Consider the following 19711-nt stretch of genomic DNA (forward strand, 5'->3'; position numbering starts at 1 on the left):
AAAAATTCAAACAATTTTTTTAAAAATCTCTACTATTATTCAAACTTTAATTAAAATCAAAATATTATTTTATTATTATAACTTAATACTGGAAAGGAAAACTTTTTTTTTTTTTTTTCAGATTAAAGTATTGCCATCGCCCATCATAGCATCTGTACTGGATGAAAATGCTGTTTCAGCTTTTTCTGAAGTGCTTAATCCATCTCCTTTTGTAACGGAGAAAACAGTAAGTTTTTTATGTTTCTCTACAGGGTTGATCCAGAAGTTCACTTTTCTCCCCCCCCCCTCTCCCCCACCATTTTCTTAGTTATGGTTGAATATTTGCTATACATAATTACTTAAAGCCTTTATTTAGTTGAAGTTGGCTTTGAAGAGTCATAATTGTTAGCAGAATACCATCTATAATGCAACAGAGCTGAATTCTGCACCATATTCTCACTCATGGGTTCTCAAACTTTTCTGAATTGCGGCACTCTTTGAAGAATTTTATTGTTCTTGCGGCACCCTGTCTATCTCTATTATATATATATTTATATTGATACTATGGACATTTCACGGCACCCAGTTTGAAAACCCCTGGTCTGACTAATTTTTTTCAGTGAAATGTCTCCAAATCCCCTTCAATAGCGCAGCCTGAAATCCCCTTTGGGTGGATTTTTTGGTCATAATCACTCTTGTATGTATATAAACTACTTTGTTAGGATTGGTAATATATGTTAAAGCAAGAAGTTCTGTTTAAGGGGGGGGGGGGACACTCTCGTAGTTGTGCCACTGAACTATGTATAACATGGCACAGAATTTAGTTTTGTTGCGACATGGAAGGTGTTCTGCCAATGTTTGACTCTTAAGATATCGAAGTAACTGTATAACAAACATTTAGCTGTAACTAATATAATGTTGAAAATAAAGGCAGGGGGAAGGTGCACCCACTTTTGGACCACTGTGCAGTTGAGAGTTGTTCTTGAAATGTGATAGATAAATTCAGATCATTTATGGCTGTACTGTTTAAAAAAGTTCTCTTTTTTTTAAGTGTTTTTAGATCCACTTATTAACTAGATAAATTATAGCTCCAAAAGTACCATTTCCCTCTCTAATTGTACAAAATAGAGTAAAAATATATAAAGCAATCTTAATTATTGAAAAAAAATTCAAACGTTTTTTATTTAATATATTGTAACCGTCCTCTTTTTTGTTTTAGCACTTTAGGTTTAAGCAAATTATTCAATCAAACAGATTTGGATTTCTTGTTCTTGTAATTGCTTGAAAATTTCAATTTTTTAACCCTTTTTTTTCTGATGCATTGAGAAAAAGGCTACATGCATAAAATTTGCAATTTGTTGTTGCTTTCTTTTTTAAATATAGACGCAAGACAAACCAAAGGCAAAAGAAATCCCTGTCGATTGGAGTTTGAAAACAAAAATAAGATTTATGTCACCTGTTCCTTTTCCATGTCGTGGCAGTTTTAGGACATTTGAAGAAGTTAATGGAACTGTTGGTTTTGTTCGCTGTCTGCATTCCAATGAAGATATTAAGAAAGTAAGTACTATGGTTAAGCTATGATGTAATAAATTGTTTTGAAAAGAATGTCTATAATTTGATGAGTAGCTTGTGAAGCATTTTGAAATGCAATGACGATAGCACATATCATCGCCTCAAAGCAACAGTAAGAGCTTTAGTATTAAAAAAAAACTTTAATAGAGGTGTACAACCTTTTTCCGTGAATGGCCACTCTTATCACTTGTGCACTAGTACAAGGCGCATATCCTAGTATAGTCTGACCACCAATGAGATCAAAAGGCAAACATCTGGTTTAGAGGTGGAAATGGTGCATTGATTAGTTTTCGAGGATGTCAGCTTTTGTAGACATTTTTAAGTCACTAAATTAAGCAAAACACATTGACATTGGCGAAGCTTGCTCAGCAATTTTCGACTTTCCCTCTCATTCTTATAGACTGATCTTAACTGGACGTTTGCCAATTAACGAGCAAAAAATTTATGCATATTAATTGAAAAATTAATCTCATTTCATAAAACAACTTTGTTGGATTCTTAATAGAGATTCATTTTACTTGCATACAAAACTGCAAAAATATTGCATAGGTGCATATGATTCAGAGTAAAAGGTAAAGCTTTTTCAATGCATAAAATGCTTTGAGCCTCTGATGCTAAATAGCTATTCTAGTTACTGCTGCTTAGCCATTAAAGGCTCAAAACTTTGCATGCATTAAAAAAAAGAAAACATGCATGTGATATGTTTGCAATTTTGCCATTAAATACTGTTGATTTTTATCACTTATTTTTATGCATAAGAGTAAAAATTTGCTACGGCACTAGTATTTTCATGAATTTGAATACATCAAAATGTTATCAAACCCAATGATGCAAAATTAAAGTTATGTGAAAAAAAATCCTTTCGTATTAAAAGACAGATTTTTAAAATTAATGTAAAATACAGTCTCGAACCTTGATGTCTCAAAACCACTAATTTCTGAAAACATAAACCTGCATTTTCTGTGAAAAATCCTTTGAAATTTATTTTCTAAGAACATGAATCTGTATGTTTTTTTTTCCTCTGATTTTGAGCATTGTTTAAAAGTTATGAAATTTAATATTTTTCATTCATCTCTTGCTGTCTATTAAAATTTAATTTTCTGCAGAAAAGAAATATGCAAACCTTGAAACTGTTTATTTTTAATTTCTTGATTCTGAGCAATATTTACCAACTTTGAAATATTATCTTTTTCAGTCATCTGATATTCACTCTAGCTATGGATCAAAATTTTTCCAGCAATGTCTTGTATGGATGCACCCATCTCTGCCATGGATGAAGCTTTTCCCTCGAACGGATGACAAGCTCGCCAAACAAAATAGGTAAAATTCATCTAAAAACGTTGTAAGGAACTTCAAGTATCTAAGAAATAAAGAAATACCGTAGTGCATTAAAATAAAAGGGAATATTACTGTTATTATGCACAGGCCTTTAAAGAACAGCAATTCCGTGTTTTAGGAACCTCAATTCAAAAGAAGTGAGCTCATGGAAGAAATCCTTTCATTGATATCTTTTCATCTCTTAGCTCAGTGGTTCCCAACCCATGGGCCGCGGCCCACTAGTAGACCGTGGGCAGCTTAGTACTGGGCTGTAGACATTGGTCTGATCCAAGATAAATCCTTAGGTCTAAATTTTTTTAGGGATAATTCATTGCTGAGATGTATGTTCCTTCGCTCAAAAGCTCTCCCCGGCTGTTTGCCAATAAAGAATATGTTTCAAAATTAAGAGAACATCTCTAAAATTGAAGATAAAATCTATTGAATAAGATTCCATTACATAAGGAATAAAAATTAACTTCAAATGACGAAAACTCGTTGGTTAATCTATCGCATGAACAAACTCTAAAACAACATTTTAAGACAACCTCATTGGTCTCGTTCCATTATAAAGTTACATTTCAAATAAAAAGTTTTACTTGTATAAGTTATTTGGTAGTTACTGGGCCTCAAGTTTTGCTTTTACAAAACTGGTGGACCGCACTACAGAAAAGGTTGGGAACCGCAGTCTTAGCTCTTTTCATTTGCATTGAAAATGGGGATCCTTTTAACCCTGAAACATGTGTTTACAATTTTCTGCAATTTTGTGCGAAGTAATGTAATATTTCCTTTCACTCATGTATCTATTTCAACACTTACCAATTTTATTCTTTGTAGTTCTGCCATTGCTGTTGATGTGAGTACTCAAGAAATTTTGCACTCAGCATGGTAAGTTATAATTCCGTTAAACAAAAATGAAAGATGTATTCACTTTACGAATGTTATACTTTAAATCACAATATTATCACAGTATAGTTGGATAAAAAAAATTTGTTCCTTATCAGGGTCGTATTTAAGGGGTGGATTTTTAGAATTCAAACCCCCCTACGAAAATTATCAAAACTTCCAAAAAAATGCTTATCTTAAACTTTTTTTTTTTTGAAAAATTAATACTATTAATTTCTTTTTCCTATATTTTTAGTTTCACTTGAAAAATGAAATTTTTATATAAAAACTGTGCAAACTTGGTTAGCTGCAGGTTTTATTTTTATTGTATTTAAACAACATGCTTTCTTGCATAACAATATAGCATTTTGCGTCATATTTTGAAAGCCTGACTCTAACAAAAGTACCAATATTCTTTTAATTTGAAAGTATCAAACTCTATATTTAACATATCTTGATAAGTGTCAAAAATGTGAATTTAAGATGTAGATTACTTTCAATGCTTGTAAATGAGAACACGCACTTTTGAATTGATAAAAGACATTGAATGTTTAACAGGGATAAAGTTATGCAGTGCACACATTAGATTTTTTTTTCCCTTCGTTTCCTTTTTTACATTTGCTCGCATTAATATTCATAAAGCAACACCCCTCTTTTAAATAACCTATTTTAACAAAAATCAATATAATATACACAAATAAAACAAAATTATAGTGATCATATATATTTCACAAAAAATATGTTTGATAAAACCCTTCCCAAAACAAAAGTCTGGTTATGGTTCTGATCCTCATGATGCATAGAAATGTCTTTTTATTCTTAACTAGTGGTACCTGCACGGCTTTGCCCGTAATAGAAAAATTAAAAGGTCTTTTGGTTCGCCTGTATATTTACAAATAATGTATGGTGTATTTTCTCGCCAATTGGCTTGTGCCCATGTTACAGTTCCACGTTATGATAATTTCGTAATTTACTCGTTCATCTTATGATAGTTTTGTTCTTAAAATTGGAATAGAAAAGGAACCACATCGAATTTTCGAAAAATTGCTTCAAGGTGCACACCCCCATGCTACAAACTAATTTTGTGCCAAATTTCATGAAAATTGGCCGAACGGTCTAGGCACTAACTAATTTTATTAATAAAAATATTAAATTGCATCAAGGCAATCTACTCAAAAATTATTTTTGTCTAAATTAGAGCTTGTTGTACTTTTTGGAATAAGGTTATTGCTATACAGTTGGCTCTCTGTTCAGTGACTTTCAAGGGACCTCAAAAAATCTTCTTCAAGTAGAAAGCGTCCTTAAATAAAATGCTTTTAACACTATAGTGGACCATCTGGGACCACAAAAACCGTTGTTCAACAGAGAAAGTCGTTAAATAGAGCGTCATTAAACAGAGAGCCAACTGTATTTAGATCTTGTCATTGTCACTATAAACGATATTGTTTTGGGGCCAGGTTTCATAAAACATTACTCACTCTGATACTAGATTCTACTTGTAACTCTTTTGTTCAATCTTTCTAGAACAAAGGTCAGAAAAAGATTTTTCACTTTGAATTTTGTCTGTTATTATACAATGGAAATTAGAAAATACTTTTTCCAGGCCTTATAAACAATGAACACCTTGGTGAGCATTACAAAATAGCAAAAAAGCTAAAGGGTTTTGAAAAAAAACACGTAAAAGTATAAAGTGTAATATATTTTTAATCAATGCTGAATTGATCATAAAAATAAATCTGTCTGTGCCATATTCTTCTTTAAATTTTGCAACTAACCAACTAGTTCTGCCTTGCTCCAAAACACCTGAAGGTACCTCTCACAACATATTCTACTGGATCTGTTTTTTCTTTTGGTTCGCCTGTATATTTACAAATAATGTATGGTGAATTTTCTTGCCAATTGGCTTGTGCCCATGTTACAGTTCCACGTTATGATAATTTCGTAATTTACTCGTTCATCTTATGATAGTTTTGTTCTTAAAATTGGAATAGAAAAGGAACCACATCGAATTTTCGAAAAATTGCTTCAAGGTGCACACCCCCATGCTACAAACTAATTTTGTGCCAAATTTCATGAAAATTGGCCGAACGGTCTAGGCACTAACTAATTTTATTAATAAAAATATTAAATTGCATCAAGGCAATCTACTCAAAAATTATTTTTGTCTAAATTAGAGCTTGTTGTACTTTTTGGAATAAGGTTATTGCTATACAGTTGGCTCTCTGTTCAGTGACTTTCAAGGGACCTCAAAAAATCTTCTTCAAGTAGAAAGCGTCCTTAAATAAAATGCTTTTAACACTATAGTGGACCATCTGGGACCACAAAAACCGTTGTTCAACAGAGAAAGTCGTTAAATAGAGCGTCATTAAACAGAGAGCCAACTGTATTTAGATCTTGTCATTGTCACTATAAACGATATTGTTTTGGGGCCAGGTTTCATAAAACATTACTCACTCTGATACTAGATTCTACTTGTAACTCTTTTGTTCAATCTTTCTAGAACAAAGGTCAGAAAAAGATTTTTCACTTTGAATTTTGTCTGTTATTATACAATAGAAATTAGAAAATACTTTTTCCAGGCCTTATAAACAATGAACACCTTGGTGAGCATTACAAAATAGCAAAAAAGCTAAAGGGTTTTGAAAAAAAACACGTAAAAGTATAAAGTGTAATATATTTTTAATCAATGCTGAATTGATCATAAAAATAAATCTGTCTGTGCCATATTCTTCTTTAAATTTTGCAACTAACCAACTAGTTCTGCCTTGCTCCAAAACACCTGAAGGTACCTCTCACAACATATTCTACTGGATCTGTTTTTTCTTTTGGTTCGCCTGTATATTTACAAATAATGTATGGTGAATTTTCTTGCCAATTGGCTTGTGCCCATGTTACAGTTCCACGTTATGATAATTTCGTAATTTACTCGTTCATCTTATGATAGTTTTGTTCTTAAAATTGGAATAGAAAAGGAACCACATCGAATTTTCGAAAAATTGCTTCAAGGTGCACACCCCCATGCTACAAACTAATTTTGTGCCAAATTTCATGAAAATTGGCCGAACGGTCTAGGCACTAACTAATTTTATTAATAAAAATATTAAATTGCATCAAGGCAATCTACTCAAAAATTATTTTTGTCTAAATTAGAGCTTGTTGTACTTTTTGGAATAAGGTTATTGCTATACAGTTGGCTCTCTGTTCAGTGACTTTCAAGGGACCTCAAAAAATCTTCTTCAAGTAGAAAGCGTCCTTAAATAAAATGCTTTTAACACTATAGTGGACCATCTGGGACCACAAAAACCGTTGTTCAACAGAGAAAGTCGTTAAATAGAGCGTCATTAAACAGAGAGCCAACTGTATTTAGATCTTGTCATTGTCACTATAAACGATATTGTTTTGGGGCCAGGTTTCATAAAACATTACTCACTCTGATACTAGATTCTACTTGTAACTCTTTTGTTCAATCTTTCTAGAACAAAGGTCAGAAAAAGATTTTTCACTTTGAATTTTGTCTGTTATTATACAATGGAAATTAGAAAATACTTTTTCCAGGCCTTATGAACAATGAACACCTTGGTGAGCATTACAAAATAGCAAAAAAGCTAAAGGGTTTTGAAAAAAAACACGTAAAAGTATAAAGTGTAATATATTTTTAATCAATGCTGAATTGATCATAAAAATAAATCTGTCTGTGCCATATTCTTCTTTAAATTTTGCAACTAACCAACTAGTTCTGCCTTGCTCCAAAACACCTGAAGGTACCTCTCACAACATATTCTACTGGATCTGTTTTTTCTTTTGGTTCGCCTGTATATTTACAAATAATGTATGGTGAATTTTCTTGCCAATTGGCTTGTGCCCATGTTACAGTTCCACGTTATGATAATTTCGTAATTTACTCGTTCATCTTATGATAGTTTTGTTCTTAAAATTGGAATAGAAAAGGAACCACATCGAATTTTCGAAAAATTGCTTCAAGGTGCACACCCCCATGCTACAAACTAATTTTGTGCCAAATTTCATGAAAATTGGCCGAACGGTCTAGGCACTAACTAATTTTATTAATAAAAATATTAAATTGCATCAAGGCAATCTACTCAAAAATTATTTTTGTCTAAATTAGAGCTTGTTGTACTTTTTGGAATAAGGTTATTGCTATACAGTTGGCTCTCTGTTCAATGACTTTCAAGGGACCTCAAAAAATCTTCTTCAAGTAGAAAGCGTCCTTAAATAAAATGCTTTTAACACTATAGTGGACCATCTGGGACCACAAAAACCGTTGTTCAACAGAGAAAGTCGTTAAATAGAGCGTCATTAAACAGAGAGCCAACTGTATTTAGATCTTGTCATTGTCACTATAAACGATATTGTTTTGGGGCCAGGTTTCATAAAACATTACTCACTCTGATACTAGATTCTACTTGTAACTCTTTTGTTCAATCTTTCTAGAACAAAGGTCAGAAAAAGATTTTTCACTTTGAATTTTGTCTGTTATTATACAATGGAAATTAGAAAATACTTTTTCCAGGCCTTATAAACAATGAACACCTTGGTGAGCATTACAAAATAGCAAAAAAGCTAAAGGGTTTTGAAAAAAAACACGTAAAAGTATAAAGTGTAATATATTTTTAATCAATGCTGAATTGATCATAAAAATAAATCTGTCTGTGCCATATTCTTCTTTAAATTTTGCAACTAACCAACTAGTTCTGCCTTGCTCCAAAACACCTGAAGGTACCTCTCACAACATATTCTACTGGATCTGTTTTTTCTTTTGGTTCGCCTGTATATTTACAAATAATGTATGGTGAATTTTCTTGCCAATTGGCTTGTGCCCATGTTACAGTTCCACGTTATGATAATTTCGTAATTTACTCGTTCATCTTATGATAGTTTTGTTCTTAAAATTGGAATAGAAAAGGAACCACATCGAATTTTCGAAAAATTGCTTCAAGGTGCACACCCCCATGCTACAAACTAATTTTGTGCCAAATTTCATGAAAATTGGCCGAACGGTCTAGGCACTAACTAATTTTATTAATAAAAATATTAAATTGCATCAAGGCAATCTACTCAAAAATTATTTTTGTCTAAATTAGAGCTTGTTGTACTTTTTGGAATAAGGTTATTGCTATACAGTTGGCTCTCTGTTCAATGACTTTCAAGGGACCTCAAAAAATCTTCTTCAAGTAGAAAGCGTCCTTAAATAAAATGCTTTTAACACTATAGTGGACCATCTGGGACCACAAAAACCGTTGTTCAACAGAGAAAGTCGTTAAATAGAGCGTCATTAAACAGAGAGCCAACTGTATTTAGATCTTGTCATTGTCACTATAAACGATATTGTTTTGGGGCCAGGTTTCATAAAACATTACTCACTCTGATACTAGATTCTACTTGTAACTCTTTTGTTCAATCTTTCTAGAACAAAGGTCAGAAAAAGATTTTTCACTTTGAATTTTGTCTGTTATTATACAATGGAAATTAGAAAATACTTTTTCCAGGCCTTATAAACAATGAACACCTTGGTGAGCATTACAAAATAGCAAAAAAGCTAAAGGGTTTTGAAAAAAAACACGTAAAAGTATAAAGTGTAATATATTTTTAATCAATGCTGAATTGATCATAAAAATAAATCTGTCTGTGCCATATTCTTCTTTAAATTTTGCAACTAACCAACTAGTTCTGCCTTGCTCCAAAACACCTGAAGGTACCTCTCACAACATATTCTACTGGATCTGTTTTTTCTTTTGGTTCGCCTGTATATTTACAAATAATGTATGGTGAATTTTCTTGCCAATTGGCTTGTGCCCATGTTACAGTTCCACGTTATGATAATTTCGTAATTTACTCGTTCATCTTATGATAGTTTTGTTCTTAAAATTGGAATAGAAAAGGAACCACATCGAATTTTCGAAAAATTGCTTCAAGGTGCACACCCCCATGCTACAAACTAATTTTGTGCCAAATTTCATGAAAATTGGCCGAACGGTCTAGGCACTAACTAATTTTATTAATAAAAATATTAAATTGCATCAAGGCAATCTACTCAAAAATTATTTTTGTCTAAATTAGAGCTTGTTGTACTTTTTGGAATAAGGTTATTGCTATACAGTTGGCTCTCTGTTCAGTGACTTTCAAGGGACCTCAAAAAATCTTCTTCAAGTAGAAAGCGTCCTTAAATAAAATGCTTTTAACACTATAGTGGACCATCTGGGACCACAAAAACCGTTGTTCAACAGAGAAAGTCGTTAAATAGAGCGTCATTAAACAGAGAGCCAACTGTATTTAGATCTTGTCATTGTCACTATAAACGATATTGTTTTGGGGCCAGGTTTCATAAAACATTACTCACTCTGATACTAGATTCTACTTGTAACTCTTTTGTTCAATCTTTCTAGAACAAAGGTCAGAAAAAGATTTTTCACTTTGAATTTTGTCTGTTATTATACAATGGAAATTAGAAAATACTTTTTCCAGGCCTTATAAACAATGAACACCTTGGTGAGCATTACAAAATAGCAAAAAAGCTAAAGGGTTTTGAAAAAAAACACGTAAAAGTATAAAGTGTAATATATTTTTAATCAATGCTGAATTGATCATAAAAATAAATCTGTCTGTGCCATATTCTTCTTTAAATTTTGCAACTAACCAACTAGTTCTGCCTTGCTCCAAAACACCTGAAGGTACCTCTCACAACATATTCTACTGGATCTGTTTTTTCTTTTGGTTCGCCTGTATATTTACAAATAATGTATGGTGAATTTTCTTGCCAATTGGCTTGTGCCCATGTTACAGTTCCACGTTATGATAATTTCGTAATTTACTCGTTCATCTTATGATAGTTTTGTTCTTAAAATTGGAATAGAAAAGGAACCACATCGAATTTTCGAAAAATTGCTTCAAGGTGCACACCCCCATGCTACAAACTAATTTTGTGCCAAATTTCATGAAAATTGGCCGAACGGTCTAGGCACTAACTAATTTTATTAATAAAAATATTAAATTGCATCAAGGCAATCTACTCAAAAATTATTTTTGTCTAAATTAGAGCTTGTTGTACTTTTTGGAATAAGGTTATTGCTATACAGTTGGCTCTCTGTTCAGTGACTTTCAAGGGACCTCAAAAAATCTTCTTCAAGTAGAAAGCGTCCTTAAATAAAATGCTTTTAACACTATAGTGGACCATCTGGGACCACAAAAACCGTTGTTCAACAGAGAAAGTCGTTAAATAGAGCGTCATTAAACAGAGAGCCAACTGTATTTAGATCTTGTCATTGTCACTATAAACGATATTGTTTTGGGGCCAGGTTTCATAAAACATTACTCACTCTGATACTAGATTCTACTTGTAACTCTTTTGTTCAATCTTTCTAGAACAAAGGTCAGAAAAAGATTTTTCACTTTGAATTTTGTCTGTTATTATACAATGGAAATTAGAAAATACTTTTTCCAGGCCTTATAAACAATGAACACCTTGGTGAGCATTACAAAATAGCAAAAAAGCTAAAGGGTTTTGAAAAAAAACACGTAAAAGTATAAAGTGTAATATATTTTTAATCAATGCTGAATTGATCATAAAAATAAATCTGTCTGTGCCATATTCTTCTTTAAATTTTGCAACTAACCAACTAGTTCTGCCTTGCTCCAAAACACCTGAAGGTACCTCTCACAACATATTCTACTGGATCTGTTTTTTCTTTTGGTTCGCCTGTATATTTACAAATAATGTATGGTGAATTTTCTTGCCAATTGGCTTGTGCCCATGTTACAGTTCCACGTTATGATAATTTCGTAATTTACTCGTTCATCTTATGATAGTTTTGTTCTTAAAATTGGAATAGAAAAGGAACCACATCGAATTTTCGAAAAATTGCTTCAAGGTGCACACCCCCATGCTACAAACTAATTTTGTGCCAAATTTCATGAAAATTGGCCGAACGGTCTAGGCACTAACTAATTTTATTAATAAAAATATTAAATTGCATCAAGGCAATCTACTCAAAAATTATTTTTGTCTAAATTAGAGCTTGTTGTACTTTTTGGAATAAGGTTATTGCTATACAGTTGGCTCTCTGTTCAGTGACTTTCAAGGGACCTCAAAAAATCTTCTTCAAGTAGAAAGCGTCCTTAAATAAAATGCTTTTAACACTATAGTGGACCATCTGGGACCACAAAAACCGTTGTTCAACAGAGAAAGTCGTTAAATAGAGCGTCATTAAACAGAGAGCCAACTGTATTTAGATCTTGTCATTGTCACTATAAACGATATTGTTTTGGGGCCAGGTTTCATAAAACATTACTCACTCTGATACTAGATTCTACTTGTAACTCTTTTGTTCAATCTTTCTAGAACAAAGGTCAGAAAAAGATTTTTCACTTTGAATTTTGTCTGTTATTATACAATGGAAATTAGAAAATACTTTTTCCAGGCCTTATAAACAATGAACACCTTGGTGAGCATTACAAAATAGCAAAAAAGCTAAAGGGTTTTGAAAAAAAACACGTAAAAGTATAAAGTGTAATATATTTTTAATCAATGCTGAATTGATCATAAAAATAAATCTGTCTGTGCCATATTCTTCTTTAAATTTTGCAACTAACCAACTAGTTCTGCCTTGCTCCAAAACACCTGAAGGTACCTCTCACAACATATTCTACTGGATCTGTTTTTTCTTTTGGTTCGCCTGTATATTTACAAATAATGTATGGTGAATTTTCTTGCCAATTGGCTTGTGCCCATGTTACAGTTCCACGTTATGATAATTTCGTAATTTACTCGTTCATCTTATGATAGTTTTGTTCTTAAAATTGGAATAGAAAAGGAACCACATCGAATTTTCGAAAAATTGCTTCAAGGTGCACACCCCCATGCTACAAACTAATTTTGTGCCAAATTTCATGAAAATTGGCCGAACGGTCTAGGCACTAACTAATTTTATTAATAAAAATATTAAATTGCATCAAGGCAATCTACTCAAAAATTATTTTTGTCTAAATTAGAGCTTGTTGTACTTTTTGGAATAAGGTTATTGCTATACAGTTGGCTCTCTGTTCAGTGACTTTCAAGGGACCTCAAAAAATCTTCTTCAAGTAGAAAGCGTCCTTAAATAAAATGCTTTTAACACTATAGTGGACCATCTGGGACCACAAAAACCGTTGTTCAACAGAGAAAGTCGTTAAATAGAGCGTCATTAAACAGAGAGCCAACTGTATTTAGATCTTGTCATTGTCACTATAAACGATATTGTTTTGGGGCCAGGTTTCATAAAACATTACTCACTCTGATACTAGATTCTACTTGTAACTCTTTTGTTCAATCTTTCTAGAACAAAGGTCAGAAAAAGATTTTTCACTTTGAATTTTGTCTGTTATTATACAATGGAAATTAGAAAATACTTTTTCCAGGCCTTATAAACAATGAACACCTTGGTGAGCATTACAAAATAGCAAAAAAGCTAAAGGGTTTTGAAAAAAAACACGTAAAAGTATAAAGTGTAATATATTTTTAATCAATGCTGAATTGATCATAAAAATAAATCTGTCTGTGCCATATTCTTCTTTAAATTTTGCAACTAACCAACTAGTTCTGCCTTGCTCCAAAACACCTGAAGGTACCTCTCACAACATATTCTACTGGATCTGTTTTTTCTTTTGGTTCGCCTGTATATTTACAAATAATGTATGGTGAATTTTCTTGCCAATTGGCTTGTGCCCATGTTACAGTTCCACGTTATGATAATTTCGTAATTTACTCGTTCATCTTATGATAGTTTTGTTCTTAAAATTGGAATAGAAAAGGAACCACATCGAATTTTCGAAAAATTGCTTCAAGGTGCACACCCCCATGCTACAAACTAATTTTGTGCCAAATTTCATGAAAATTGGCCGAACGGTCTAGGCACTAACTAATTTTATTAATAAAAATATTAAATTGCATCAAGGCAATCTACTCAAAAATTATTTTTGTCTAAATTAGAGCTTGTTGTACTTTTTGGAATAAGGTTATTGCTATACAGTTGGCTCTCTGTTCAATGACTTTCAAGGGACCTCAAAAAATCTTCTTCAAGTAGAAAGCGTCCTTAAATAAAATGCTTTTAACACTATAGTGGACCATCTGGGACCACAAAAACCGTTGTTCAACAGAGAAAGTCGTTAAATAGAGCGTCATTAAACAGAGAGCCAACTGTATTTAGATCTTGTCATTGTCACTATAAACGATATTGTTTTGGGGCCAGGTTTCATAAAACATTACTCACTCTGATACTAGATTCTACTTGTAACTCTTTTGTTCAATCTTTCTAGAACAAAGGTCAGAAAAAGATTTTTCACTTTGAATTTTGTCTGTTATTATACAATGGAAATTAGAAAATACTTTTTCCAGGCCTTATAAACAATGAACACCTTGGTGAGCATTACAAAATAGCAAAAAAGCTAAAGGGTTTTGAAAAAAAACACGTAAAAGTATAAAGTGTAATATATTTTTAATCAATGCTGAATTGATCATAAAAATAAATCTGTCTGTGCCATATTCTTCTTTAAATTTTGCAACTAACCAACTAGTTCTGCCTTGCTCCAAAACACCTGAAGGTACCTCTCACAACATATTCTACTGGATCTGTTTTTTCTTTTGGTTCGCCTGTATATTTACAAATAATGTATGGTGAATTTTCTTGCCAATTGGCTTGTGCCCATGTTACAGTTCCACGTTATGATAATTTCGTAATTTACTCGTTCATCTTATGATAGTTTTGTTCTTAAAATTGGAATAGAAAAGGAACCACATCGAATTTTCGAAAAATTGCTTCAAGGTGCACACCCCCATGCTACAAACTAATTTTGTGCCAAATTTCATGAAAATTGGCCGAACGGTCTAGGCACTAACTAATTTTATTAATAAAAATATTAAATTGCATCAAGGCAATCTACTCAAAAATTATTTTTGTCTAAATTAGAGCTTGTTGTACTTTTTGGAATAAGGTTATTGCTATACAGTTGGCTCTCTGTTCAATGACTTTCAAGGGACCTCAAAAAATCTTCTTCAAGTAGAAAGCGTCCTTAAATAAAATGCTTTTAACACTATAGTGGACCATCTGGGACCACAAAAACCGTTGTTCAACAGAGAAAGTCGTTAAATAGAGCGTCATTAAACAGAGAGCCAACTGTATTTAGATCTTGTCATTGTCACTATAAACGATATTGTTTTGGGGCCAGGTTTCATAAAACATTACTCACTCTGATACTAGATTCTACTTGTAACTCTTTTGTTCAATCTTTCTAGAACAAAGGTCAGAAAAAGATTTTTCACTTTGAATTTTGTCTGTTATTATACAATGGAAATTAGAAAATACTTTTTCCAGGCCTTATAAACAATGAACACCTTGGTGAGCATTACAAAATAGCAAAAAAGCTAAAGGGTTTTGAAAAAAAACACGTAAAAGTATAAAGTGTAATATATTTTTAATCAATGCTGAATTGATCATAAAAATAAATCTGTCTGTGCCATATTCTTCTTTAAATTTTGCAACTAACCAACTAGTTCTGCCTTGCTCCAAAACACCTGAAGGTACCTCTCACAACATATTCTACTGGATCTGTTTTTTCTTTTGGTTCGCCTGTATATTTACAAATAATGTATGGTGAATTTTCTTGCCAATTGGCTTGTGCCCATGTTACAGTTCCACGTTATGATAATTTCGTAATTTACTCGTTCATCTTATGATAGTTTTGTTCTTAAAATTGGAATAGAAAAGGAACCACATCGAATTTTCGAAAAATTGCTTCAAGGTGCACACCCCCATGCTACAAACTAATTTTGTGCCAAATTTCATGAAAATTGGCCGAACGGTCTAGGCACTAACTAATTTTATTAATAAAAATATTAAATTGCATCAAGGCAATCTACTCAAAAATTATTTTTGTCTAAATTAGAGCTTGTTGTACTTTTTGGAATAAGGTTATTGCTATACAGTTGGCTCTCTGTTCAATGACTTTCAAGGGACCTCAAAAAATCTTCTTCAAGTAGAAAGCGTCCTTAAATAAAATGCTTTTAACACTATAGTGGACCATCTGGGACCACAAAAACCGTTGTTCAACAGAGAAAGTCGTTAAATAGAGCGTCATTAAACAGAGAGCCAACTGTATTTAGATCTTGTCATTGTCACTATAAACGATATTGTTTTGGGGCCAGGTTTCATAAAACATTACTCACTCTGATACTAGATTCTACTTGTAACTCTTTTGTTCAATCTTTCTAGAACAAAGGTCAGAAAAAGATTTTTCACTTTGAATTTTGTCTGTTATTATACAATGGAAATTAGAAAATACTTTTTCCAGGCCTTATAAACAATGAACACCTTGGTGAGCATTACAAAATAGCAAAAAAGCTAAAGGGTTTTGAAAAAAAACACGTAAAAGTATAAAGTGTAATATATTTTTAATCAATGCTGAATTGATCATAAAAATAAATCTGTCTGTGCCATATTCTTCTTTAAATTTTGCAACTAACCAACTAGTTCTGCCTTGCTCCAAAACACCTGAAGGTACCTCTCACAACATATTCTACTGGATCTGTTTTTTCTTTTGGTTCGCCTGTATATTTACAAATAATGTATGGTGAATTTTCTTGCCAATTGGCTTGTGCCCATGTTACAGTTCCACGTTATGATAATTTCGTAATTTACTCGTTCATCTTATGATAGTTTTGTTCTTAAAATTGGAATAGAAAAGGAACCACATCGAATTTTCGAAAAATTGCTTCAAGGTGCACACCCCCATGCTACAAACTAATTTTGTGCCAAATTTCATGAAAATTGGCCGAACGGTCTAGGCACTAACTAATTTTATTAATAAAAATATTAAATTGCATCAAGGCAATCTACTCAAAAATTATTTTTGTCTAAATTAGAGCTTGTTGTACTTTTTGGAATAAGGTTATTGCTATACAGTTGGCTCTCTGTTCAGTGACTTTCAAGGGACCTCAAAAAATCTTCTTCAAGTAGAAAGCGTCCTTAAATAAAATGCTTTTAACACTATAGTGGACCATCTGGGACCACAAAAACCGTTGTTCAACAGAGAAAGTCGTTAAATAGAGCGTCATTAAACAGAGAGCCAACTGTATTTAGATCTTGTCATTGTCACTATAAACGATATTGTTTTGGGGCCAGGTTTCATAAAACATTACTCACTCTGATACTAGATTCTACTTGTAACTCTTTTGTTCAATCTTTCTAGAACAAAGGTCAGAAAAAGATTTTTCACTTTGAATTTTGTCTGTTATTATACAATGGAAATTAGAAAATACTTTTTCCAGGCCTTATAAACAATGAACACCTTGGTGAGCATTACAAAATAGCAAAAAAGCTAAAGGGTTTTGAAAAAAAACACGTAAAAGTATAAAGTGTAATATATTTTTAATCAATGCTGAATTGATCATAAAAATAAATCTGTCTGTGCCATATTCTTCTTTAAATTTTGCAACTAACCAACTAGTTCTGCCTTGCTCCAAAACACCTGAAGGTACCTCTCACAACATATTCTACTGGATCTGTTTTTTCTTTTGGTTCGCCTGTATATTTACAAATAATGTATGGTGAATTTTCTTGCCAATTGGCTTGTGCCCATGTTACAGTTCCACGTTATGATAATTTCGTAATTTACTCGTTCATCTTATGATAGTTTTGTTCTTAAAATTGGAATAGAAAAGGAACCACATCGAATTTTCGAAAAATTGCTTCAAGGTGCACACCCCCATGCTACAAACTAATTTTGTGCCAAATTTCATGAAAATTGGCCGAACGGTCTAGGCACTAACTAATTTTATTAATAAAAATATTAAATTGCATCAAGGCAATCTACTCAAAAATTATTTTTGTCTAAATTAGAGCTTGTTGTACTTTTTGGAATAAGGTTATTGCTATACAGTTGGCTCTCTGTTCAGTGACTTTCAAGGGACCTCAAAAAATCTTCTTCAAGTAGAAAGCGTCCTTAAATAAAATGCTTTTAACACTATAGTGGACCATCTGGGACCACAAAAACCGTTGTTCAACAGAGAAAGTCGTTAAATAGAGCGTCATTAAACAGAGAGCCAACTGTATTTAGATCTTGTCATTGTCACTATAAACGATATTGTTTTGGGGCCAGGTTTCATAAAACATTACTCACTCTGATACTAGATTCTACTTGTAACTCTTTTGTTCAATCTTTCTAGAACAAAGGTCAGAAAAAGATTTTTCACTTTGAATTTTGTCTGTTATTATACAATGGAAATTAGAAAATACTTTTTCCAGGCCTTATAAACAATGAACACCTTGGTGAGCATTACAAAATAGCAAAAAAGCTAAAGGGTTTTGAAAAAAAACACGTAAAAGTATAAAGTGTAATATATTTTTAATCAATGCTGAATTGATCATAAAAATAAATCTGTCTGTGCCATATTCTTCTTTAAATTTTGCAACTAACCAACTAGTTCTGCCTTGCTCCAAAACACCTGAAGGTACCTCTCACAACATATTCTACTGGATCTGTTTTTTCTTTTGGTTCGCCTGTATATTTACAAATAATGTATGGTGAATTTTCTTGCCAATTGGCTTGTGCCCATGTTACAGTTCCACGTTATGATAATTTCGTAATTTACTCGTTCATCTTATGATAGTTTTGTTCTTAAAATTGGAATAGAAAAGGAACCACATCGAATTTTCGAAAAATTGCTTCAAGGTGCACACCCCCATGCTACAAACTAATTTTGTGCCAAATTTCATGAAAATTGGCCGAACGGTCTAGGCACTAACTAATTTTATTAATAAAAATATTAAATTGCATCAAGGCAATCTACTCAAAAATTATTTTTGTCTAAATTAGAGCTTGTTGTACTTTTTGGAATAAGGTTATTGCTATACAGTTGGCTCTCTGTTCAGTGACTTTCAAGGGACCTCAAAAAATCTTCTTCAAGTAGAAAGCGTCCTTAAATAAAATGCTTTTAACACTATAGTGGACCATCTGGGACCACAAAAACCGTTGTTCAACAGAGAAAGTCGTTAAATAGAGCGTCATTAAACAGAGAGCCAACTGTATTTAGATCTTGTCATTGTCACTATAAACGATATTGTTTTGGGGCCAGGTTTCATAAAACATTACTCACTCTGATACTAGATTCTACTTGTAACTCTTTTGTTCAATCTTTCTAGAACAAAGGTCAGAAAAAGATTTTTCACTTTGAATTTTGTCTGTTATTATACAATGGAAATTAGAAAATACTTTTTCCAGGCCTTATAAACAATGAACACCTTGGTGAGCATTACAAAATAGCAAAAAAGCTAAAGGGTTTTGAAAAAAAACACGTAAAAGTATAAAGTGTAATATATTTTTAATCAATGCTGAATTGATCATAAAAATAAATCTGTCTGTGCCATATTCTTCTTTAAATTTTGCAACTAACCAACTAGTTCTGCCTTGCTCCAAAACACCTGAAGGTACCTCTCACAACATATTCTACTGGATCTGTTTTTTCTTTTGGTTCGCCTGTATATTTACAAATAATGTATGGTGAATTTTCTTGCCAATTGGCTTGTGCCCATGTTACAGTTCCACGTTATGATAATTTCGTAATTTACTCGTTCATCTTATGATAGTTTTGTTCTTAAAATTGGAATAGAAAAGGAACCACATCGAATTTTCGAAAAATTGCTTCAAGGTGCACACCCCCATGCTACAAACTAATTTTGTGCCAAATTTCATGAAAATTGGCCGAACGGTCTAGGCACTAACTAATTTTATTAATAAAAATATTAAATTGCATCAAGGCAATCTACTCAAAAATTATTTTTGTCTAAATTAGAGCTTGTTGTACTTTTTGGAATAAGGTTATTGCTATACAGTTGGCTCTCTGTTCAATGACTTTCAAGGGACCTCAAAAAATCTTCTTCAAGTAGAAAGCGTCCTTAAATAAAATGCTTTTAAC

The 19711-nt window shown here is 32.3% G+C and overlaps 1 protein-coding gene across 1 annotated transcript in view; it reads left to right on the plus strand.

Moving 5' to 3' along the window:
• Nucleotides 1–19711, plus strand: part of LOC129225711 (protein downstream neighbor of Son-like) — a 71191-nt gene that overhangs the window by 15479 nt on the left and 36001 nt on the right. The window contains exons 5-8 of the mRNA XM_054860198.1: nucleotides 122–230; nucleotides 1370–1536; nucleotides 2747–2871; nucleotides 3703–3753. Of these exons, the coding sequence (XP_054716173.1) occupies nucleotides 122–230; nucleotides 1370–1536; nucleotides 2747–2871; nucleotides 3703–3753 (452 nt within the window). The remainder of the gene's footprint in view (nucleotides 1–121; nucleotides 231–1369; nucleotides 1537–2746; nucleotides 2872–3702; nucleotides 3754–19711) is intronic.

The sequence above is a fragment of the Uloborus diversus genome, chromosome 7 (genome assembly GCF_026930045.1).
Source record: "Uloborus diversus isolate 005 chromosome 7, Udiv.v.3.1, whole genome shotgun sequence".
In the NCBI taxonomy this organism is placed as follows: domain Eukaryota; kingdom Metazoa; phylum Arthropoda; class Arachnida; order Araneae; family Uloboridae; genus Uloborus; species Uloborus diversus.